This window comes from Heterocephalus glaber, unplaced genomic scaffold (assembly GCF_053883595.1).
Source record: "Heterocephalus glaber isolate CG9 unplaced genomic scaffold, H.glaber_assembly_v1.0 deba00001577, whole genome shotgun sequence".
Lineage (NCBI taxonomy): Eukaryota > Metazoa > Chordata > Mammalia > Rodentia > Bathyergidae > Heterocephalus > Heterocephalus glaber.
This window is the reverse complement of record NW_028258358.1, coordinates 2,445,760-2,466,012: the sequence shown is the minus strand read 5'-3', so window position 1 is coordinate 2,466,012 and position 20,253 is coordinate 2,445,760. Positions and strand designations below refer to the sequence as shown.

The window sequence follows — 20,253 nt, the reverse complement described above, 5'->3', positions numbered from 1 at the left end:
TATTTGTGATTTTCAATTCCTTAAATATAAACTTCAGGAAATTTAAAATATTCATTTCAAATTGCATGCTGTCTTATTGTTCTTAAATTTTAATTCATAAGTTAAATTATACCATATAATAAGTTTCTTTTAGTGTTGAAGATTTTGTATATCTCATTCTGAAACCCTCATTCCTTTTATGTCCAAGACAAAAAATAGATGGCATTTCTATGCACACATGTTGGATACTAGAGTCAAGGAAACTTACTAGTGTTTACTCTTATCTTCAAAAAATATTGCTATGGGTTTTGTACCTTTTCTTTCTACACTGTTTGTCCACATTTGGAACATAAGAATTGAGAGGGCTACCTCTTGTAAAAGAAATAAATATTGTTGAGTATAACAATATTTTATAGATGCTACCTAGATTTATAGACAATATTATATATAGAATCTCTTGACATAAGTTGGAATTCTATATTTATATTCAGGGAAAACAAATTATCCCCAGTGCACAAATAACTGAGATTGATGACTCAGTAATATTTTCAAAGGCAAACCTTAAAAGCCACAGGGCAAGTAGTGATTATCACTGAGATGTAGGAGTGCTTTTTGTTTCAAATATCAGGCTCAAAGTCACAGTGACTGACTGCAATAATAGGTGGATTTTTTTCTTTTGAAATAAAGTCCAGCTACTTAGATTGTTCAGAACAAAGACTCCTCTACCCAGGAGAAAAGAGATACAAAACCTCACTCATGTTTATTCCAGTTGGGTTTGTTTCTTGGTCTTCGTAAGAGCATAATAAGGGCTCTGATTCTAGCAGAGTGGAGAGGTGGATATACATTACATTTTTCAAAGCCACAGAGATTTAAAATATATTTTCATCCAACTTAACAGCGCGTCAGTGTTTTATACTCTACTGATTAATGCTTATTAATACTTACAACAATATTTTGATGTTATTTCCATATCCAAATGTTACTGTGCCATATGTATGTTGGAAACTTGTTTCATAAGCTCTTCTCAGATTTCTTTAATGAGAATGCCTTATGAAGCCCATCACTACTCATTTCATTCTCGCAGACCATGCTGCCTTCTAAAAAATTTATGATCCAAAAAGAACATTCCTTTACATAAACTTTATATAGGGTTGAGGCTGATCTTTAAAGAACAGAAATTGTGAACTTGATGAGTACTGTCTGTCAAAGTTGCCTTTGTTCATAGATACAATTAATAATTGTCATTTCTCAAACTATTTTGGAACTCTACGTTTATAATGATCCTCAAATGTAATTTTTAAGCTATGGAAAAAACTGTGTCATAAGACTTTCTAAACTGTCCTTTTTAAAATGTCATTGTTCGTGACTAAAAGTGTCTTTAAAAAATAAAATTACTTCATTAAAGACAAAGAGTTGTCCCCTAAAAGCTGTCCTAAGTAAGATTACACAAGCTCTCAAAACACTTCAAAACCACAAATTTAAAAAGTCTTAAAATTTAGTGGCCTCACTGCAATGGCATTTAGATTAGTAAATACCTAACACAGAGGAATAGAACTTCAATAAAGTTCCTATTAATTTAATAAATGTTTTTATAATTTTGTAATCACAATTTTATAAGATAAATTCTACAGTCAATGAAATAGCACTCCTAAACAAGTAATTTTTGTCACCTGATCAGGCTTTGTATTATACAAAATTGAACATAGCCAGTGAAAAGACTGCTTTTAAACTATAACTTGTGGTATCATTAATTTAATATAAGCTTTTACTTAAATTTAAACATTCTCAGGTACAATTAATGTTTGGAATTTATTTCAACATTATAAAATAATTATCTTATTAATAGCCCCAGATATGTTTCATACCTTTGCAATCTAAGAATGGGAAAATTTTGTTTTAATATAGGTATAGTATGTCACTCTTTACTAGTGTTTGTGATAAGTTTTGTAACATATATTCACATATATATATACACACACATATCCACACACAAATATATGTGTATGATGCATGAATATTTTTAGTCTCATTTTTACTAATTTATAAGTAAATGTGACTTGAATATTACATACTCTTAATCAAAATTTTTCAATTCCAAACAATATTTTCATTGATAGCCTTTGAGAGAACTAAAAAGAATCATTATAAAATCTTTGCCTTTTATGACAAACATTTTTCAAAAAAATTACAAGGAACAAATAGTTATTTATTATGCTTTCTTATGTGCCCTTTATATACACAATTAGCAGTAAACAATTATCCCATCTCGGTATTTCTACCAATCAGTCAAATTTTCATTGCCTGTTATTTTTTAATGCACCTAAAATATTTCAGATAAAATCCCAGGGATGCTTATTTTGTGTGTGCTCTATAAGGACAAAGACTTCTCTACTCCTACGGGCTCTGCTTCCCCTCTGTGTCCAATTCTGGAAATAAAAAATTCTAGAATATTTCTCAAAGAGCCTGGAAGAAAAAATGCAATATTTGCCTGACAGTGTTATGTTCTTAACTTGCATGCACACATTTCCATGTCACATATATGTGATTTGGGTCTTGACCTATGCTTTGTAGACTGTTTCCCACTATCCATTTCTCCATGTGATTTAGACCCCCTACCCCCTACTAACCTGAGGAAGAGAATTAACTTCTTCCACATGATTGTGTTGGTAGTTTCTGTGCTAATTGATAGTTACTTGGCTTTCTCCTTAAATCATTGACTAGAAAGGTATGCTGCAGGAGCATCATTCCCTTTCCTGTTTTTTTTTTTTTTTTTGCTGAAGAGGAAGTGAGTAATGGTTCACAATTAATAGTATTCCGTGGTGATAGACATATGTAGCGTAAGGCAGGACTACTCCAAAAATATTTTTACTCTTTTCTGGCTTCTAAAAAGAGTTTTAATATTCTATTTTATGCTACAAAAATAAGAGAAAAAGGTTCAGTAAATAAAATAAAACTACAATGTGTGGTGCAAAATCAGTTGAAAGAGATTAAATATCATTTTGTGTGCAAATTAATCCTCCTATATGAAGACTTTTTAACAAAGTTCTATATAGTAGTAGTATCTATTGGAGATTTTATAAACAGTTTGCATATTATATCCCTATCTCTCCATTGGTGTTTTGTTCTTTAACTTTGAGTTTTCTGTATTCTAAAGGTGTGAATTATTAGCTTTTATTGTTAAAAGGTAATTATGATCTTGTGCCTGTTTAGCAATAGACAAGGGAAGACAAAAGTGGTGTGTGTGTGTGTGTGTGTGTGTGTGTGTGTATGTCTTTTTTTATACTCTTTTCTGAGTTAAGTGGTCATAGTCTGAAGTTAATTACAATATAAAAATGGGTCTATATCCCCAAAGCTACCACTTACTTTCTTTGGATTTACAAGTTTTATTTTGTATTGAGAATTATTAACAAAAAGAATGCTAGAGAGATGCTCATTATGTCTTTTATTAATTCTACTAAAGCTAGCTGAGATGAATTCTTGAAAACTAGGAACCAAATCAACTCTATTACTGTTACCAATAATGGCACATTTGGCACATATTTTTCAGTCATTCATCATTATCCAAAGAAAGGTCCCCTTTCTTTAAGACTACATGTAATGTCAGTGACTTTTATATTTATGTAATAACAGTGAGAATTTAGTACAATTTCTAATTAAATAGCTACAACTACCGTGTATGCTATTGCTTTTGTAAATATAAGGGTAACTATCGTTGTCACATGAATTAGTTTTTACTAGAAAATATATAGGATCTTCCATATTTCTGTACATATAATTTATAGATGCAAAAATTCTGCTTGTAATTCAGGAACAGGTGCTCCTGTTTAATGTAGTCATTTTATATTTTGTATGCTCAGATAAAGAATGCCTTCCTACTGGGCAACATTTAACTGTAAGAAATAGCTTGAAGACATTTTAGATAGCAGGATCGAAATAAGAATATAAGAAGCAAAATACCTAACAATGAAGACAATATTTAACTCTCTCTGCTTGCTTTGACCCTTGAGGAGCCCTATGAGTGAGGTGATATTCTCAACCCCACAAAGGAAGCTGATTCAGAATATTTTCCTTTTCTTTCTCTCTTTTTTTCCCCCTTGGTACCAGGGATCGAACTCAGGACCTTGCACTTGTGAGGAAGGTGGTGGCACCACGGAGCTAAATTCCTGGCCCTTTCCTTTTCTCTTACATCTCACAAGGAAAAAAAGATATTGTAGAAAGATTCTTGTTTATATTTTTTACAAAGTTTAATTTCAAGCACCAAGGATATACCCAAAAGGAATTCAAAGGATGTACTTTTCTCACAAATTTATTACAGATATACATTTTTAAGAGAAGAGCTACCTAACTTTTCTCAGATCATATCATAATGAAAAGGAAATGAAATTATATTAAACATGTTACATAGGGAGTCTTAAGAAATATTCAAAGTACTTTGCAAAGCATAGAAAAGTATATAGGTCATTAATATGAGGAACTCATTTTATAATAAGATGTTTACAAACTAAAATGATCAGGCCAACTTAAATGTGATTTCCTTACATATATTTAAAGGAAAAAAAAAAAAAACCTCTAAAAGTAAACATGCAGCTTTGTAGTAAGTTGGAATAAAGGCTGATGACTTTATCCTCAAATGAAGCAATTGCTAGGCAGCAGAAAATAAATTAGCACAAAGAGCAGTAAGTATAGTGTAAGGGAAGACATCTGCTTTCTATAAAAATGCCACTTGAATTTAAATGACCGCTTGCAATCTGAAACCTAGTCCTTCTTTATATAACACTGCTAAAACTAGAATTGAAAGAAATATTTTTAAAATTGCTAAAAAGTTTACATCCATCATCTGTGATCAGTGATGTTGTTACCCATCTTTCTGAAACATAAAATATATGGTCCTTTTTGTCTCCAGTCATTCAAAAATGTAAGCATGGAAAGAGCAAATAAGGCAAGGCTGACATAGTGTGATGCTATAGTATGCACTTTGCTACTTCTGAAACAGAACAGAGATCTGCTAAGTTCTTGGACAAAGGACTTTTCCCATGGGAAAGCTTCCTGCAAGATGAACAATGATATTCCATTGCTATGTTATCTGCTTGAGATTCTCTACATGGATTTCAGGCAACTCATTTTCATTCAGTAAATATTCATTAAATGCTCATAAAAGGTCAAGAGTACATTCCTCACAAAAATTTCCTAGTTTTGATTTTATCAACCCTTTTTAGTTTTTCTGTAACCAGGTTTTAAAAAATCATACAATGATTCACCAAATTAACATTTATTCTATATTTGCATCAAGAATAGCCTATTCTGAGAGTCACTGTTATTCTTCTATCCTTTTATTATTCTATTTTCACAAATTGGTAATGCATTACAATTTATGACTGGCAACAAATCTACGGATTATTTTGGCAAAAACTCAGAACACATTCTACCTTCGTTTTCTTCTGCCTGGGTTATTGCTGATTAATCCAGTGAAAATATCTTGTTCAGAAATTGACTTTGCCTAAGTCTGCATAGTTTGAAGTAATTACGAGAAAAATCACATTCTGAAAAGGTGACATGTATGCTGGCTGGAAGAACTGGTGGAAAGGACTTTAATGGAATACTATTTTTTAGAACATGACCTTTTTTAGAAACTTGTGTGATACGATTTCTAACTTGGACACCAATGCGTTATTAGTAACTAGAGCAGTATCTAGCAGGTAGTAGGTGCTCAAAATGTATTTTCTAAATGAATAGTCTAATGAGCAGTGCTGATGGCATTATATTAGTAATTAGCAAATGTAGTTTTACTACATTTCTAGGTTTTACTCTGGATCTGTTGGAACCTCTACAGACAAGTCACTTTAATTTTATCTCATTTTTCCCTCTAAAAAAATGTAATGGATTAAAATATTAAATCTCTAACTATTTTCCAACTCAAGAAGAAAAAAATATATATATACACTTCATTAATGGAACCATTTTAATCTGAGTACTTCCAATAAAAGAGCATAAGAAATTTGCCAAATTTACCAATTACAAATAATAAAGCAACTCATTATAAAAGAAATCTATGCTCAAAATATTTAATTTATCAGCATGTAAAAAGTTCTATATAATGTATTTTTCAGAACTTCCCTATTCTTAATAAAGGCACATTTTGAATTATAAATACTAGTAGCTTTTCTAAATCATAAGTTCAAAAAACTCTTGTGAGATTTATCACTTAGATTTTCATCTTTCAAATGTGAATGAAGTATGTGTGTATATTAATATGAATTATCTTTAAATTGAATCTACATGAATCTAAATAAAATATGTTCTTTTGAAAATAAGAATGCTAAAATATTTCTAATTAGCATTATAAGAAATATTTATATTAAACTGTACTTTCCACTCTATAATTTTTAACCACTTTTGGATGATTTCTCCTGCTCTGTGTGTGTGTGTGTGTATGTGTGAGACACTGACAGAGAGAGAAGGGAGAAAATATTATTTATTTAAAATAATGATGAATCAAATGTTCATTCTTATTTTTACTAAAATAAAAGTAACATAATAAGGAATATAAAAATATGAAATTTCAATATAATTCTGTATTTTGTTATATGTAGTGGGTGTGTGTATTTACAATTGTTGTTTTAGAGATACATATATGGTATATATTTTCTGAATCTTGAGGAAAATAATTAAAATAGAATTAGGGATAATGTTTCCTTGAAAATAGCAAGAAACTTCTACAAATAAAATCATATTTTCCTACTTATACAAATACTATTCTTCTATTTCTATCAATTATAAAAATTTGTAACAATTTATAATTTTCCACAAAAAACTTTACTTTTGTTGTCATAAACATTGAACTAGAGAACATATTTACCAGGTTCGTAATAATTAGCTTAGTGCTATATCTGTACTGTTATTGTGTTATCTGAGAAGACAAGAGTTTTTAATGGCAATAACTAGAAAGCTAAGTAAAGGAAGTAAAGAACAAAAGTTAGAATAGCAGAAAAGGGACCAGAAGATTGGAATTCCTAAACTCGAGGGAAAAGCCATGTACTATACTCCAGACTTACGTGTTATCTTTAATTGAGCTCTAATGTACGGTAAGTAATCACTATAAATTGGAATGTATTTTATTATTACAAATGTAAATCATGGATAGTTAAGTGTGGTCAAAATAATACAACTGAAATGTAATCATTTATTCATCAAGTGTCCCTACTTTGATACTTAGGTATATGTACAAATAGAAAAGGTTTTGTGTTTAGGCATATAAAAACCTGTTAACAAAACACAGTACAACTAAGCAAAATCCTTACTAATTCAATTCTTATATTTTAAAACTGACATTTTCCGTGTCAATAAATGTAATCATAAATATTATGCAATATTTAATTATATATTTTATAACATATTAAAAATCCATAAGGCATTTCTCTCTTTTTAACTTTTTATTTTACATAAAGATAAAATGAGCCTTAAAACCAAATTTTACACATGGGAATTCCTCTAGACAATGGGGCTGAAATTTTACACTTGAATGTGAGTCATTCATTGCTAAATGGTGTACTACATCAGTAAGAAATTCACAAGAGAAATATTCAAGTAATGACTGAAACTTCTTTGGTGACTCATTCTTTCAGTGAATCCTGAAGAACAGTGCCCACTAAGGCCAATTTTCCTAGGCTTTTTGAAGGTTCTCTTTTTCTTTTCTAATAAACTGCAAGGAATAATTATTGCAGAGGTGTTGGTGACTGTTCTCAAATAGTGGCAATTTCGAACTTATAGCATCATATGTATATAATGCCTATATGTATAAGCATGGCCCCGTGAGCTTGTGTGTAGTTCTTGGATGGCAAACTTTCCATGGTCGGAGTTCATATAAGCATCCTTAATACAAAATAATGTGACAAAATCTTAGTTACTTTTTCATCTTATTCTTGTCCAACATGGCTAGAGATCTGGAGAGAGCTAAACTGTCAGTGATAAATCCAGTAAGAAAAATGTAACATTCAATCTATTAGCAAGATAGTCAATAATAATAATAATAATAATGATAAGAATAATAATAGTTTTCCATGGGAAAAATTTAATGGGAAGAAATAAATTAAGGAAAAAAATATACAAATGTCCAGGCTCTGGAAAGTCTGAAGTAGTCGCATGATTTCTTGTTCTGTCCCATCAGCCAAGCAGGGTTTGAAAACATTTGTAATCCTGACTGGGCATATTTCCATGAGGATAAGCCAAGAAACAACATTTTCAGAGGCAGTAAATAAAACTTCTCCCTCTATTCTCTCTCCAAATATACAAACAATTTTAGATTTTCTGAAGGTATCCTAGGCAAACCTTCATTTTCCCCAAGGAAAAAGCATGTATTCTAGATTGTCTTGCCCACCCCTCACTCACACCTAAGAGAAAATCCAACTTGGAGAAGTCCCTGAGCTGAAGAGATCTACAGGGGCTGTCTGAGCTATGCCAGACTTCTGTGTTTCAAGCAGCTCTCTTCTCAGAGAACAGTATTTTTTTCCTTGGGGAAAGGAATCATGTCTTTAAAGCTAGCCAAATGTTGACAGCCAGATGTTTAAAAAGATGTGGCTTTAAATTTGAAGAATTATAGCTGCCTTTTACTGAATATCTACAGTATGTCAGGTACTGTATGCCAGGAACAGTTGTTATTTATTTTGACCCTCAAAAAACTTCTATTAAGAAGGCATTATTTTTCCCTTTTTCAAAGTGAAGAATTCATTGAAAGAGAATAAAGTGCAATGCACTGAGCCAGTTCCAAAGAGAAAGGTTTGCAAGCCAGGAGGTCCAGGTTTGGCTTCTTATTTGGCTCTTTTTAGCTCAATCTGAAAAAGAACAGTTGAGTCCTTAACAACACGCATAGCAAACACCCACAGAAACCTCTGATTTCCAAGAATTCATTGCTCCTCCTTTGTCTGCATTTCAGTTTATTCAGATCTTCTTACATCTAGTTTAGACATTCTGCTTACATCAATCATTATGATGATAAATTAGTGATGGGTTTTCTTGATCAATTTGCTTCATACCACAGGATTCATGCACCAATTCTTAGTTCACATGCATCACCAACTCCACCTCCCTGCAGGCTGATAAATTGCACACAATTCTGCCAATTAAGTCTTAAACATCTTTGCGTCAAATTAATTAAGAAATATTTCAATAAACCATAGCAATTTAAACATTATATCATTCTAATTTACAATGTCTCATTAAAATAAATTACACTAAATTTACATACTTTCTTAGTCTCATTTTAAAGTGTTAAAGAATTACTATAGCTATATATATATATATATATATATATATATATATATATATGAGATAGAATCTAATAATTTTAGGAAGAAAATGTTTTACTTTTCTTTTTTTTTTTTTGTACTGGGGATTGAACTTGGGTCCTTGCACTTGCAAGGCAGTTGGAGGAACCACTGAGCTAAATCCCCAGCCCTGTTTCACTTTTTATTCTCAATGTAATCACATTCCCAGGCATAAAGTTGATGCTCTATAAATAATTGTTTTAATGGCTACACTGCAAGAACTCTTCGACATTAAAGCATAACTGGTACTGCAGATTGGGCTATTTCTTAGAAGAAATTATATTGCAATTAAAACAACATCAATTATATAAAATGTCATAAATGTATTTTTTATTTTTCTGTCAAACATATACTTCTTAATAGTTTTTAAAGCTTAGAAATGTTTGCAGAGATTATAGAACATCTGATCCATTAGCTTTGTTTTAGGACTTGCTTCCTTTTTACTCACCTGAGTTATAACTAAGAAAGATCCCTCCAGAGATAATATCAAAGATACTTTAAAGTCTGTAGGCTTCTCAGTAGGATGATCACTTGAAAAGGCCATGTTTGGACAATTTGATCATTGCTCTTAGTACCGGATTCATCAAAAATGAAACTGGTAAGGGCACATTGAAAGAAAAACAAAAAATACTGTTTTTTCTTAAAGGGTTAACTTCATATGAGTGAGGAAACACTACACTAAGTAAAAGTGGTAGCATGACCTTCCTTATACAAGGAGAAATATATTTCAAATATTGTTCAAGTTTGACTTGCTTTTTTTTTAGCACTCATTTAGGCACATTTCATTCCCCTTTGAGAGGCACATTTAGGCACATTTCATTCCCCTTTGATACTTGTAAGATAGCTGTGCATGAAGGTGAAATGTGCTACAATAGAGGCAATTAGTACCATTTATGATTATAGTTTATGTGATGTTAGCATCAGTTCATTAGAAATGTACTGAACTATCAACTCATCTCACACAGGTCATTGAACAGTAATAAATTGATATTAGCTCTTCTCCATTAGGACTCTGAGCTGAATTTGAACCAGTGACTCAGAGAAAATAGGCTCTATTCTATTGTCAGTCTATAAAAGCACACTTACAGAGCTGCAATAGTTATCTATTACATTTTGTTTCCAACTCCATTTGTAGCTCTGAAATGAACACAATCTGAAAATTGTCACTTGAAAATCACATATACTAGGTAACAGAAAATGAAAATATCATATATTACATATTTACATTTTATTAAGTGTTATTTATAAAGTCATAATTTTCTTAAATCTGAATAAACTTGGTCACATGTGGCATGAAATTAAAAGGGTTTTAGGCTATTAAAGGAGAATGAAAATTAAGTTCAGGAGTATAGTACAAATTTACTACTCATGTACTTCCCTAAGGCTAAAATTTTCACTTCACATTGTTGTAAGTAGTCTCATATTTCATGGATTACTTCAGTTTAAGGAACATTTACCAAGAGAACTAAACTGCTATGTATACTGAAATACACAATTTTTTATTAAAACTAGCTTTTATTAAAATAACCATATATACACTTTGCCTCAGTTCTAAGAATGATATCATGCAAATAGATGCCAAAGTATATTCCAAACACCTTTCAATTGAAATATCCTTTGACCAGACTGGTAGAAATAGCTGAACCATTGGACAATAATGACTTCCTAATTTAATTTCTCTCTCCCCCCTCTCTCCTTTTTCTCTGTAGTCTCTTTTCATATATATCAATTGCAACTTCACAGAACTTGGTGGCTTAAAATATGAATTTTAATTAATTTTTTGGTATTGGTTTAGAGACATCCAAATATAAAAGGTTACCTTACAAAATCAGGGACTAGTGCAGGGAATATATTGATTATCAAAATTATGGTAAAAACATCAAGTAAGCACAGTGCCTGACATTCAAAAAAGATGAAATGTCACATAATGTATTGATTCAAATGTATGAAACAAGATATTTGCGTATTTCTTTGTATTTAGATATTTTCTATAACTTTGTTAACTAGTATAAGTATTCTTTTTTTTTTTTTTTTGCCTTTCTTATGACACTTTTGAAAAGATTTACATTTGTTTTATGATTTTAAATACAAGATAGACACTCTTTTTGGTATTTTGCCAGTTGGGCACTACCTATTAAATAACGAAAAAAATGAACACTTGTTCTTAGCTTTGCTCCTAGTTATATTTATTTTGGTTTTACCTCATGTCGTCGGTTGACACTTTTGAGTTTTTTTTTTATTGCGTGTTCCGGTGCTCATGCGTTTTGCTTGGGAAGAGTGTTAACTGGGTGTCCTGTGGTCTTCTTTGTAGTCGCAGCGCCGTGTTACGTTTCACCTCCCCGACGGCTCCCAGGAAAGCTGCAGTGACAGTGGTCTGGGGGACCACGAGCCGGTGGGTAGTGGAACCCTGATCTCACACCCTCTTCCTCTGGTTCAGCCACAGGACGAATTCTATGACCAGGCCTCTCCAGACAAGAGGACCGAAGCAGACGGCAACTCTGACCCCAACTCCGGTGAGTCGTATTACAATTTTGACCCCTTGGAGTGGTGGTTTAGTCATACACTCGAGCATTGAACAGTGATCTGAGATACAAGTTAACAGATATTTCGCTCTGGCCTTTTTGTTGCTCTGTTCCTTTAAATAGGTCAAGTGTAAGAAATAGACCAAGGGTAATGTGTTTCATATATTGAGTTTTATGGTATTTCTTTATTTTATGAAGCTTGAAAAATAAAATCATGATAGAAATATAAAGAAAACATTTTTGTAAGATATCCTGATACCAAAAATGTTAAATGTGAAGCACTTATTTTAGAATTGGTAAAACCTATTTAAGTCTAATATAACAAGTGAACGATTTTATATATATATATATATATATATATATATATATATATGTCCTGTGGAAAATTATTTTGCAATGAACACTTTAGAAAAAAAAGGATTAGCTCGTGTTTAAAATAAGCAGAAAGTACTCCATTTTATATAAAAAAAAAACCCTTCTTTATCAAATCACCAGTTGACAGGCATTTGGATTGTTTCCAAGATTTAGTTATTGCAAACTGCACCATTATAAACATGGGTATACATATATTTCTGTGGTATGACAGTTTTAATTATTTCGGGAACATACCCAGAAGGGGAATAGCTGGGTCAAATGGGACCTCTAATCCTAGTTCAAGGGGAAGGTGAACTGGGTGGGGGGGAGAGAAGGAGAAGAAAAAATGGAATAAAGAGGGAAAAAACAGAAACAAAGCTTTTGTAAATATGGAGGGTGGGAGGAGGGGAGAGGAATGGGAAAAAGATAAGAACCAAGATATGTCATGTACAAGTACAAATTCCCAATGATGAATGTGATCATAATGTATACCTAAAAAGAACCAATAAACTCATGAATAAAAAATAAGGGCATAAAATGAAATATGGAAGAAGTGAGAAAATAATGATTTTGTTTCATTTTTTTTTCTGTCTACTTGGGTTTTGGATGAATTGATTTTTATTAGTAGGTTGGCCAGGATATATTATTCCAGAATTTGTATTATCCACAGATCCACACCCTATATCAGGAATTATTGCCCATTGGAAATAAGCCCTGTAGGTTTACTTCTTCCTTGACCTGTGGAAGAAACTTTGAGCAAAGACTACTCTGTTTGGGCATGCCTTTGCCCCCACCCGCCAAAATAATACTCACTGTCTCATTCATTTTAATTAAAAAATAAAGGAACAAAATAAAGGCACAAAATTATAATGCCCAGTCCAGGCTAATGACCATAATAGTATTTTACTTATGTTGAAAGTTCTTTTTTCTTAATGAGGGATGTTGATAGTGGGGGAGACTCTGTATGTTTGGGACTAAGGGACACCTGAGAAATCTGTTTCTTCAAATTTTGCTGTCATACTAAAATTTATCAAAAGAAATAGGTAAATAGTATGAAAAGATGTCATCCAAGCTAAAAATACATAAAAAATTAACTCATCTTGAATCTGCTTTCAACTGGTTTCCTAAAGTGGGAAATAAGGTGATTGTGACTTTTTACTAATTTTCTAGCTTTTTAGCTCCTATTATTCCAGACAATAAAGTACCTCTGACATTTCTGTGAAGTAGGAACACCAAGAGGAAGTAAAAAACACAAAAGAGATTTTTTAAATAGGCCTGTTGTGGTAATCTAGCTTTGGTGTTCTTTAACTCTCAGGATCTTAAATTGATTCTTTCTATCCAAGAAAGGAGGTGAGCTGTTGTAGGTATGTTTTTCCTTTCAGCCTCCACCAAACCTGGACCATAGCCCCATCTCAGCAGGGCTCTGATACATAGTTCTTTTCTCATTAGCAATATTATATGTGTGGTTATGTTTGTATCTTCTTCCTGATGAAATTTACCCTTTTAATCCAGGCAGTATTTTAGGAGGATCTAGAGAAACTCAGTTACAGCCTAGGTATTTCTAGTTCATGTGCAACATATTGGTTATAGAAGAAGACATAAGCACATCTTCATATAACCAAGGAAGACCATATCCAAAAAGGCAACCACTAATCAGACTGAATTTGGGAGAGCAGGACAACAGTTCTCTTTAGATTTCTTGACATTGATTTTTCTGAGCACTACTGAATCTAAGTAGTCCCACTGACTCAGCCTTTTTGGAGTGTTGTGGGCAGTTTAAGGTAGGTAGGACTTAGACCAGCTCTTTCTGTACTGTCACCCTATTCTGCAACTGCCACTCTCCAATTCTAAAACATCTCTTTTTAACATTAAACCAGGTCTCAAAACTAGTCCTTAACCATCTCTTACACAAATATATGGGAGTGATTGAATCCTCTTATCTTTGGACCTCAGTCAAAACCAAGACATAGGGGCTGGGGATGTAGCTCTGCGGGACTGTGCCTGCCTGGCAAGTGCAAAGTCCTGAGTTTAATTCCTGGAAAACAAACAAAGAAACAAGGCAGAAGACTCACATTTAATCATGTTAATATAAATTGTTCTTGGTTTGTCTATAGAAGTCAACAAAGCTATTTTATAGAAGTATCTTCAGAGTTGTTATAATATGTGCACTTCTAGGTGAAAGATTTACACTTTTCTCAGACAGTATTTTGCAATTTTCTTTAGCTGGAATAATAAATTTTTTTGGATGTATGTGCAGGATGTCAGAGTGTGCTAAATTTAACCAGTGGCTTTCAGAATTTTATGAACATATTGGGCACTTCTTAGTTACCTAATGAATGAAGAGTTTTTACATATTCAACTGGAAAACAAAAGCACTTTGTATGATTTATTTACTACATAGAAAAATGTTAGTTACAGTTCTAGATTTTCTTTGCCACATTTTCTGTATTGATACGGGGCCAATTGAGTTGTATCTTACTACAGAAATAAAAAAGCAGAATCATGCTATATGCTCTCACTATCATAGCAGCAATATATATGCACAAATTAATGTTTGCCTGTTGATTCCTACAGAGAATAATATATTACTAAGGATGAATTTCTAGAACGTAAAACTTAGGCTTAAGTGGAAATGCTCACTTCAGTATGTATTTTAATAAAAATATTTTTAAGATTGTATAGATTAAATTCAAAACAAACATACAGGTTTTATTAAAATTTATATTTAAAAATAATCTTGTAGTAACTTTTAATTTTTCTTATTTTATCCTATTTATTTTTCAAAACAGTCAGGGATACTCTAACTACTCTAAGAAAACTACAGCACAGTTTAGCTCTCATTTCTTAAACGAAATGAAATCCCTAAAGAAAATACATGCTTGAGAAAGACAAAAAGGTAAATAAGAAGGAAATATAATTAGCATGTTATTGATGATTGGTGAGTTGATCTAGACTAAATGAACAAAAAAGATAATTTTAGAATAGAGACAATTTTTGCTAATTTTAAGCCCACACTTATAGAAGACTATACTTAACAGAAGATCACATTTGAGCTTTCCAGTCACTGAAGAAGGAAAAAAGAGACCATTTTTCCTAGCTTTTAAAGTGTGATTAAGTTAAATTGCTGTTGGCTAAAACTTTAACCAATACACATTGCTACTCACTTCATGACTTCTCAGACTTGAGCAAGAGCACTGGGCCAACTGCCAACTGGGAGAACATGGAAGAGGTTCTAAAGCTAAAAGAAAAAAAATACACTTTCAACTCTATGTTAAGAACTCCCAGAATTTTTACCAATCTAGGCATAAACGAAAAGATCCAAGGGATGGCACAACATGTACGCTCCAATGTTCCTACCTAGTAATTTCACACAGGAGAATAACTGTCAATGAAATGCCTGTAAACCAGGAAGATAAGCGAGATCAGGAAATGTGGAGCCTTGAGGGCCATTGGTAATTAGCAGTTCCTTTGGTATTTAGTAAGATTTAAAAATTTAACCTCCTTTGTAAGTGTCTATAGCAGAATGAATTGCAATAACCAAAAATATTATTAAATTCAAACTAAACACTCATTAGTAAAAGGAGAATATTCTGATTTATTATCTTTACATTTTGTAATTAATTTTGAGGAATTTGTGGAGTTCAGTAATCATCAGTAGCAATCATCTTGCTTTTTAGATTTCAACTCTTTCCACTGTCTTCAATTGGAGATTTTTTTGGGGGTACTAATAAATTTTAAAGATTTACAATTTTATAACAAGTGAAATAGAAACTATACATTGTCAGTATTATCTGAAAAGTAACTAAGTAAAATGTATTATACTTACAAGAATTCCTATTTTTTAAAAATATAATACTCATTTTTGTAAAAGATCATTAAAAACTAGTACTAATCTCCATAGTAACTTTTTTCAAAGAAATTAATACAAATTGTATTATTAAATAGAATTTTTGAAACTGGACTTTAGCATAACTTCTTACTTCTAAACACACATACATAGAGTTTCACACACATAATTATATTGGTATACAGTATTCCTTTTAAATTCTAACTTTATAGCTTGGGATTATTGGCATAAAATATGTACTATATCCATTTTCTGAAAATACAAGTAAATTAGGAAGTTGTTTAAATATGCTATTATTAGACGTGAAATTTCCCCTAAAGGACTATGAGTTAAAGACTCAGTCCCCAGCCCAGGGGACTATTGGGAAGTAACAGAACCTTTAAGAAGTAGGACTTGGTTAAAGAAAAATAAATCATTAGGAATGTGCCCTGGCAAGGAATACTGAGGCCACTATCATTTCCTCTCTCTATTTTGCTTTCTGACCTTTAGGAGATAGGCAGCTTTGTTTTACCACATGCCCCTAAATACGGTATACTGCCTCATCATAAGCATCATAAAATAAACAAATCTAACTAATCATAGACTGAAATCTCTCAAGTCATAAGCCAAGTAAACATTTCCAATTCTATAAATTGATAATCTCAAGTATTTTGTCATAATAATACAGACTGACTAGCACAACATGCAAAGCCCCAAATAAGTGAAGTGTAAAGAAAGAAATAATGACATGTTATGCAGCTAGGAAAGTCTATATTTAATCAGATATGACTCCTTCGCCACTTTTTCACATGAGCTGGATGTATATTATTCTTTTTACGAATTTCAAATCTCCATTACACTGGTTTGAGAGAAACTTTATCCCCAGAGTCCTTAATTCTAGGGTTTCAAAATCATGTCAAAAGAAACTGGAACACTCTGATCCTTTGGTCATCTGTCTGTTTGTATGTACAGTGACTTATTTGTTCCAGTCTTTTTGGCTTGTTCAGGAATACTTCTGGTACCATCTTGTCATGGGAGGGAAAAGGACTTTCTGTGAGACTGTCTCTGTCCTCTCACATCCAGATGCATAGAGAGGGCCATTACTCTCTGGATTTTTGTTTCCATGGTTCTACTATGAACTCTACCCTCAAAGACTTTCTTATCTTGGTTTCTCTGAGTCCTACTCAACTAACAGGATATAGAATTTCTCCACTTCCTTAGTTTTCCTCGGTCCTATTCTCAGCCAGGAGAAGTGAATATTTTTAATGTGCAGGGTTGGTAATCTTCTCTACCTTCATATCTTCCAATTCTATTAGTCAGTTTTCTAGTTGTTGGGACCAAATCCCAACACTCACAACGTAAAGGAGGAAATGATTTATCTGGCTCATGTTCTCAGAGGTACATTATCAGCTGGTGCCAAGGCAGAAAGATCATGGCAGAAGTACTTGGTGGAGAAAAACTGTTCACTTCATAGGGCAAAGTACCAGAACAGGGGAACAGCAGAGAAGAGAAAGGGGCTGAGGACCAGATATAGATCCCTGAGGCCACTCCTCCCTGCCCAACTCAGACACATCCAGGAATGTACTGCACTAAACCTCTGGGAGGCTCCTGAGCCAATGCAGTTGACAGTCTACCTTAACATTCTCCAAATCACAACCCTCCCTCTTAGATATACTGAGAACTTTGTCAACTAACTAAATGACTTCTTTACTATTTCCCATCCTACCCTATCTTACTCAAAGCAATGAATAAACACTAAGAGTCCGACTAAAAAAGAATACAAAAGGGAAAGATATATATATATATATTTAAGAAGAGGGAAAAATGTGTTAATATTTCAAAATTATTTTCATAATTATGTTAAATTGCATTTGTGCTAGATGTTATGAGTGTACTGCATTCTATTAAATTTTGCTGTGTCAATATAAAAATGATAGACCAACTGAATTTTTTTTCAAAGGAGTACCTTGCAGAATAATATGGCAAAGACTTCATTTCATTTTTGATTGATTAAGTTGAGTTAAAGCTTTTCAGAAAATGCAAGACACATAGTTGATTTGAATATTAATTCAGAGAATGAACTGGTGCCCATAAATGTCTCATAATACCTATAATTTGGTTTGTTTCTTTTCTCAGTATTGTAAAATAAGAAAAATTTGTCACAAATGTAGAAACACACATAGTCTGGATTTAAAAGATATTTAAAATTATTAGTCTATTAAAAGTGATAATGAAATTATAGTTATGTAAGATGACATCTGTATTGGCAGTGATAGATTTAAAAAAAAATTTGAAACAGCAGTATGATGTTTAGAATTTATTTTAATAATATTCCAGCAAAATATGATCATAATGGTAATGGTAAGGTGAAATTAATCAACAAAACATTAATAGTGGTTGTGGTGGGTGATACCTATTTGGTTGATTATTATATTATGCTCTCTAATTTTTATATGTTTTAAATTTAATGTATGAAATACATGGACTCACATGCTATTTATTTTTCTTTTCTCTCTTATTTGGATCCAAAACTATGGTTTACTTTACAAAAGTTCAGGCAGATGTTTTCGTATATAATGGACATATTTTATACATGTAAGTATGTTTCAAATGGTGAAGATACAATTAAAGAGAGATTTTCCATAATTGCATATGCATTTGTAAGAAGAGAACAGAAATTGATGATTGCTTCCACTAAAGAATTTTTACATTAAAAACTTTCAAAACTTCCCTCTGGAATTTAACAATAAAATCTTTTACCACAAACCTCAGAGCTTTTCTGTTTGTAAGACACAGGACAGGACTTTTAGAAATAGCAAAACCCTCTGGCAGCCACAGAGCTAGTGTCTATGTTCTAGGCACAGTAAAATCCGAGAACATACTAAGCCATCTGGACAATAAATGATGCACATGTTCAGTGTTTATTGCACTAATGTATTTATTTAATTAATTTTGTGCTTTGCTGTGGGCAAAGATTTATTCCATTCCCAAACAGCATAAATCATATTCCCTTAAGAAGTTAACTCATTAACATGATCATAAGACATTACTTCTACAAAAATAGTGAGAAGATTGTCTGTTGAAGCTCATTATTTATTGACTATAAGTAGATTGAGGAAAGAATTTCACTAATTTAAAAGCAGACAAAAACAATTATATGATCAGATCAAGAACAGGTTCTTACCACTAATTTAGAATTAAATCTTAAACTTGTCCCATTGAGAAACAAGAATAGAGTTATTTTTATATCTGGTGTGTCTTCAAATCTTACTTGAAAGGATTTTCTGCTGTTTAATCATGTGCATAATTGCAGATTGTATTTACTTTGTAACAGCTTTGGCTGTCGTGAGTTCTGAATTTACCTGAATTTAGTTAGGAGTCTTATCTCACTAAGTATGTTTTTGATGCTTGATTATATTTTTGGTTAATATTTGATGAAATTTATTTGTGATTCAGTAATTCTAGTAAATGTTTTAATACATAGTTTGTGATCTAACATCAAAACTGTAAATTAGACAGGGATACAGGCAAGCTGGTATTCAGGAATTTATTGTTATTTTTCTACAAACTGCTTAGTGCATCGCTGACCCAGCCTATAAACCCAGGAGTGTCTGAATCTACAGCTTAAACCACCATGCAATGAAATCATGTTTTATTACAGTGTGTGACCCAAACAAATTGGTATTGAAGTTTAAATAACAAAACATTAATATATTTAATTGGAAATTTTGTTTAAATACCAGAATATTAATATATTTATTAGAAAATTTAGAAATTAAATACTAAGAAGTTATTTAGTTAATTGTAATTTAGTTTATTAAAATGAACAACTTGTAAGAGAAATACTTTTGCAAGTTTTGGGCTTTTTTGTATATTTTATTTGTTTTATGGTTTTGGTTTTAGGTTACTGCAAATTACATACCCTAAAGAGTCACCAAATATAACATTATTTTACATATAAAAAGGAAATGAAAAGGCATGAACAGGCATAAAAAGGAAGTGTTATTCCTAAAGTAAGTCACGGACAAAAAGTATGCATGTTGGCAACACTCATTTCTTAAGAATAATCTTTACTTATCGTGACTCTTACTTTTTTTTCCTCAAAGAAAATATGTATGATTATGTCATTCATTGTTGTCTCCCTATTAGTCTCTAAGAAAAATTTGTTCATTGTTCATTTTCATAACAGTATTTTGCATATACTAGGCAAGCAATATTTGTTGACTGAAACAATAAGTCAATATTTCCAGGA

General features: G+C 31.9%; 1 protein-coding gene across 13 annotated transcripts in view; it reads left to right on the top strand.

The window, feature by feature from the left end:
- Pcdh9 (protocadherin 9) overlaps positions 1-20,253 on the top strand; it is a 918,070-nt gene that overhangs the window by 584,131 nt on the left and 313,686 nt on the right. For 7 of the 13 annotated variants that reach the window (XM_004844284.3, XM_087192869.1, XM_087192870.1 and 4 more), the window contains one exon: positions 11,611-11,812. In XM_004844284.3, the coding sequence (XP_004844341.1) occupies positions 11,611-11,812 (202 nt within the window). The remainder of the gene's footprint in view (positions 1-11,610; positions 11,813-20,253) is intronic. The other 6 variants (XM_004844286.3, XM_087192871.1, XM_004844285.3 and 3 more) reach the window with 1 other exon arrangement.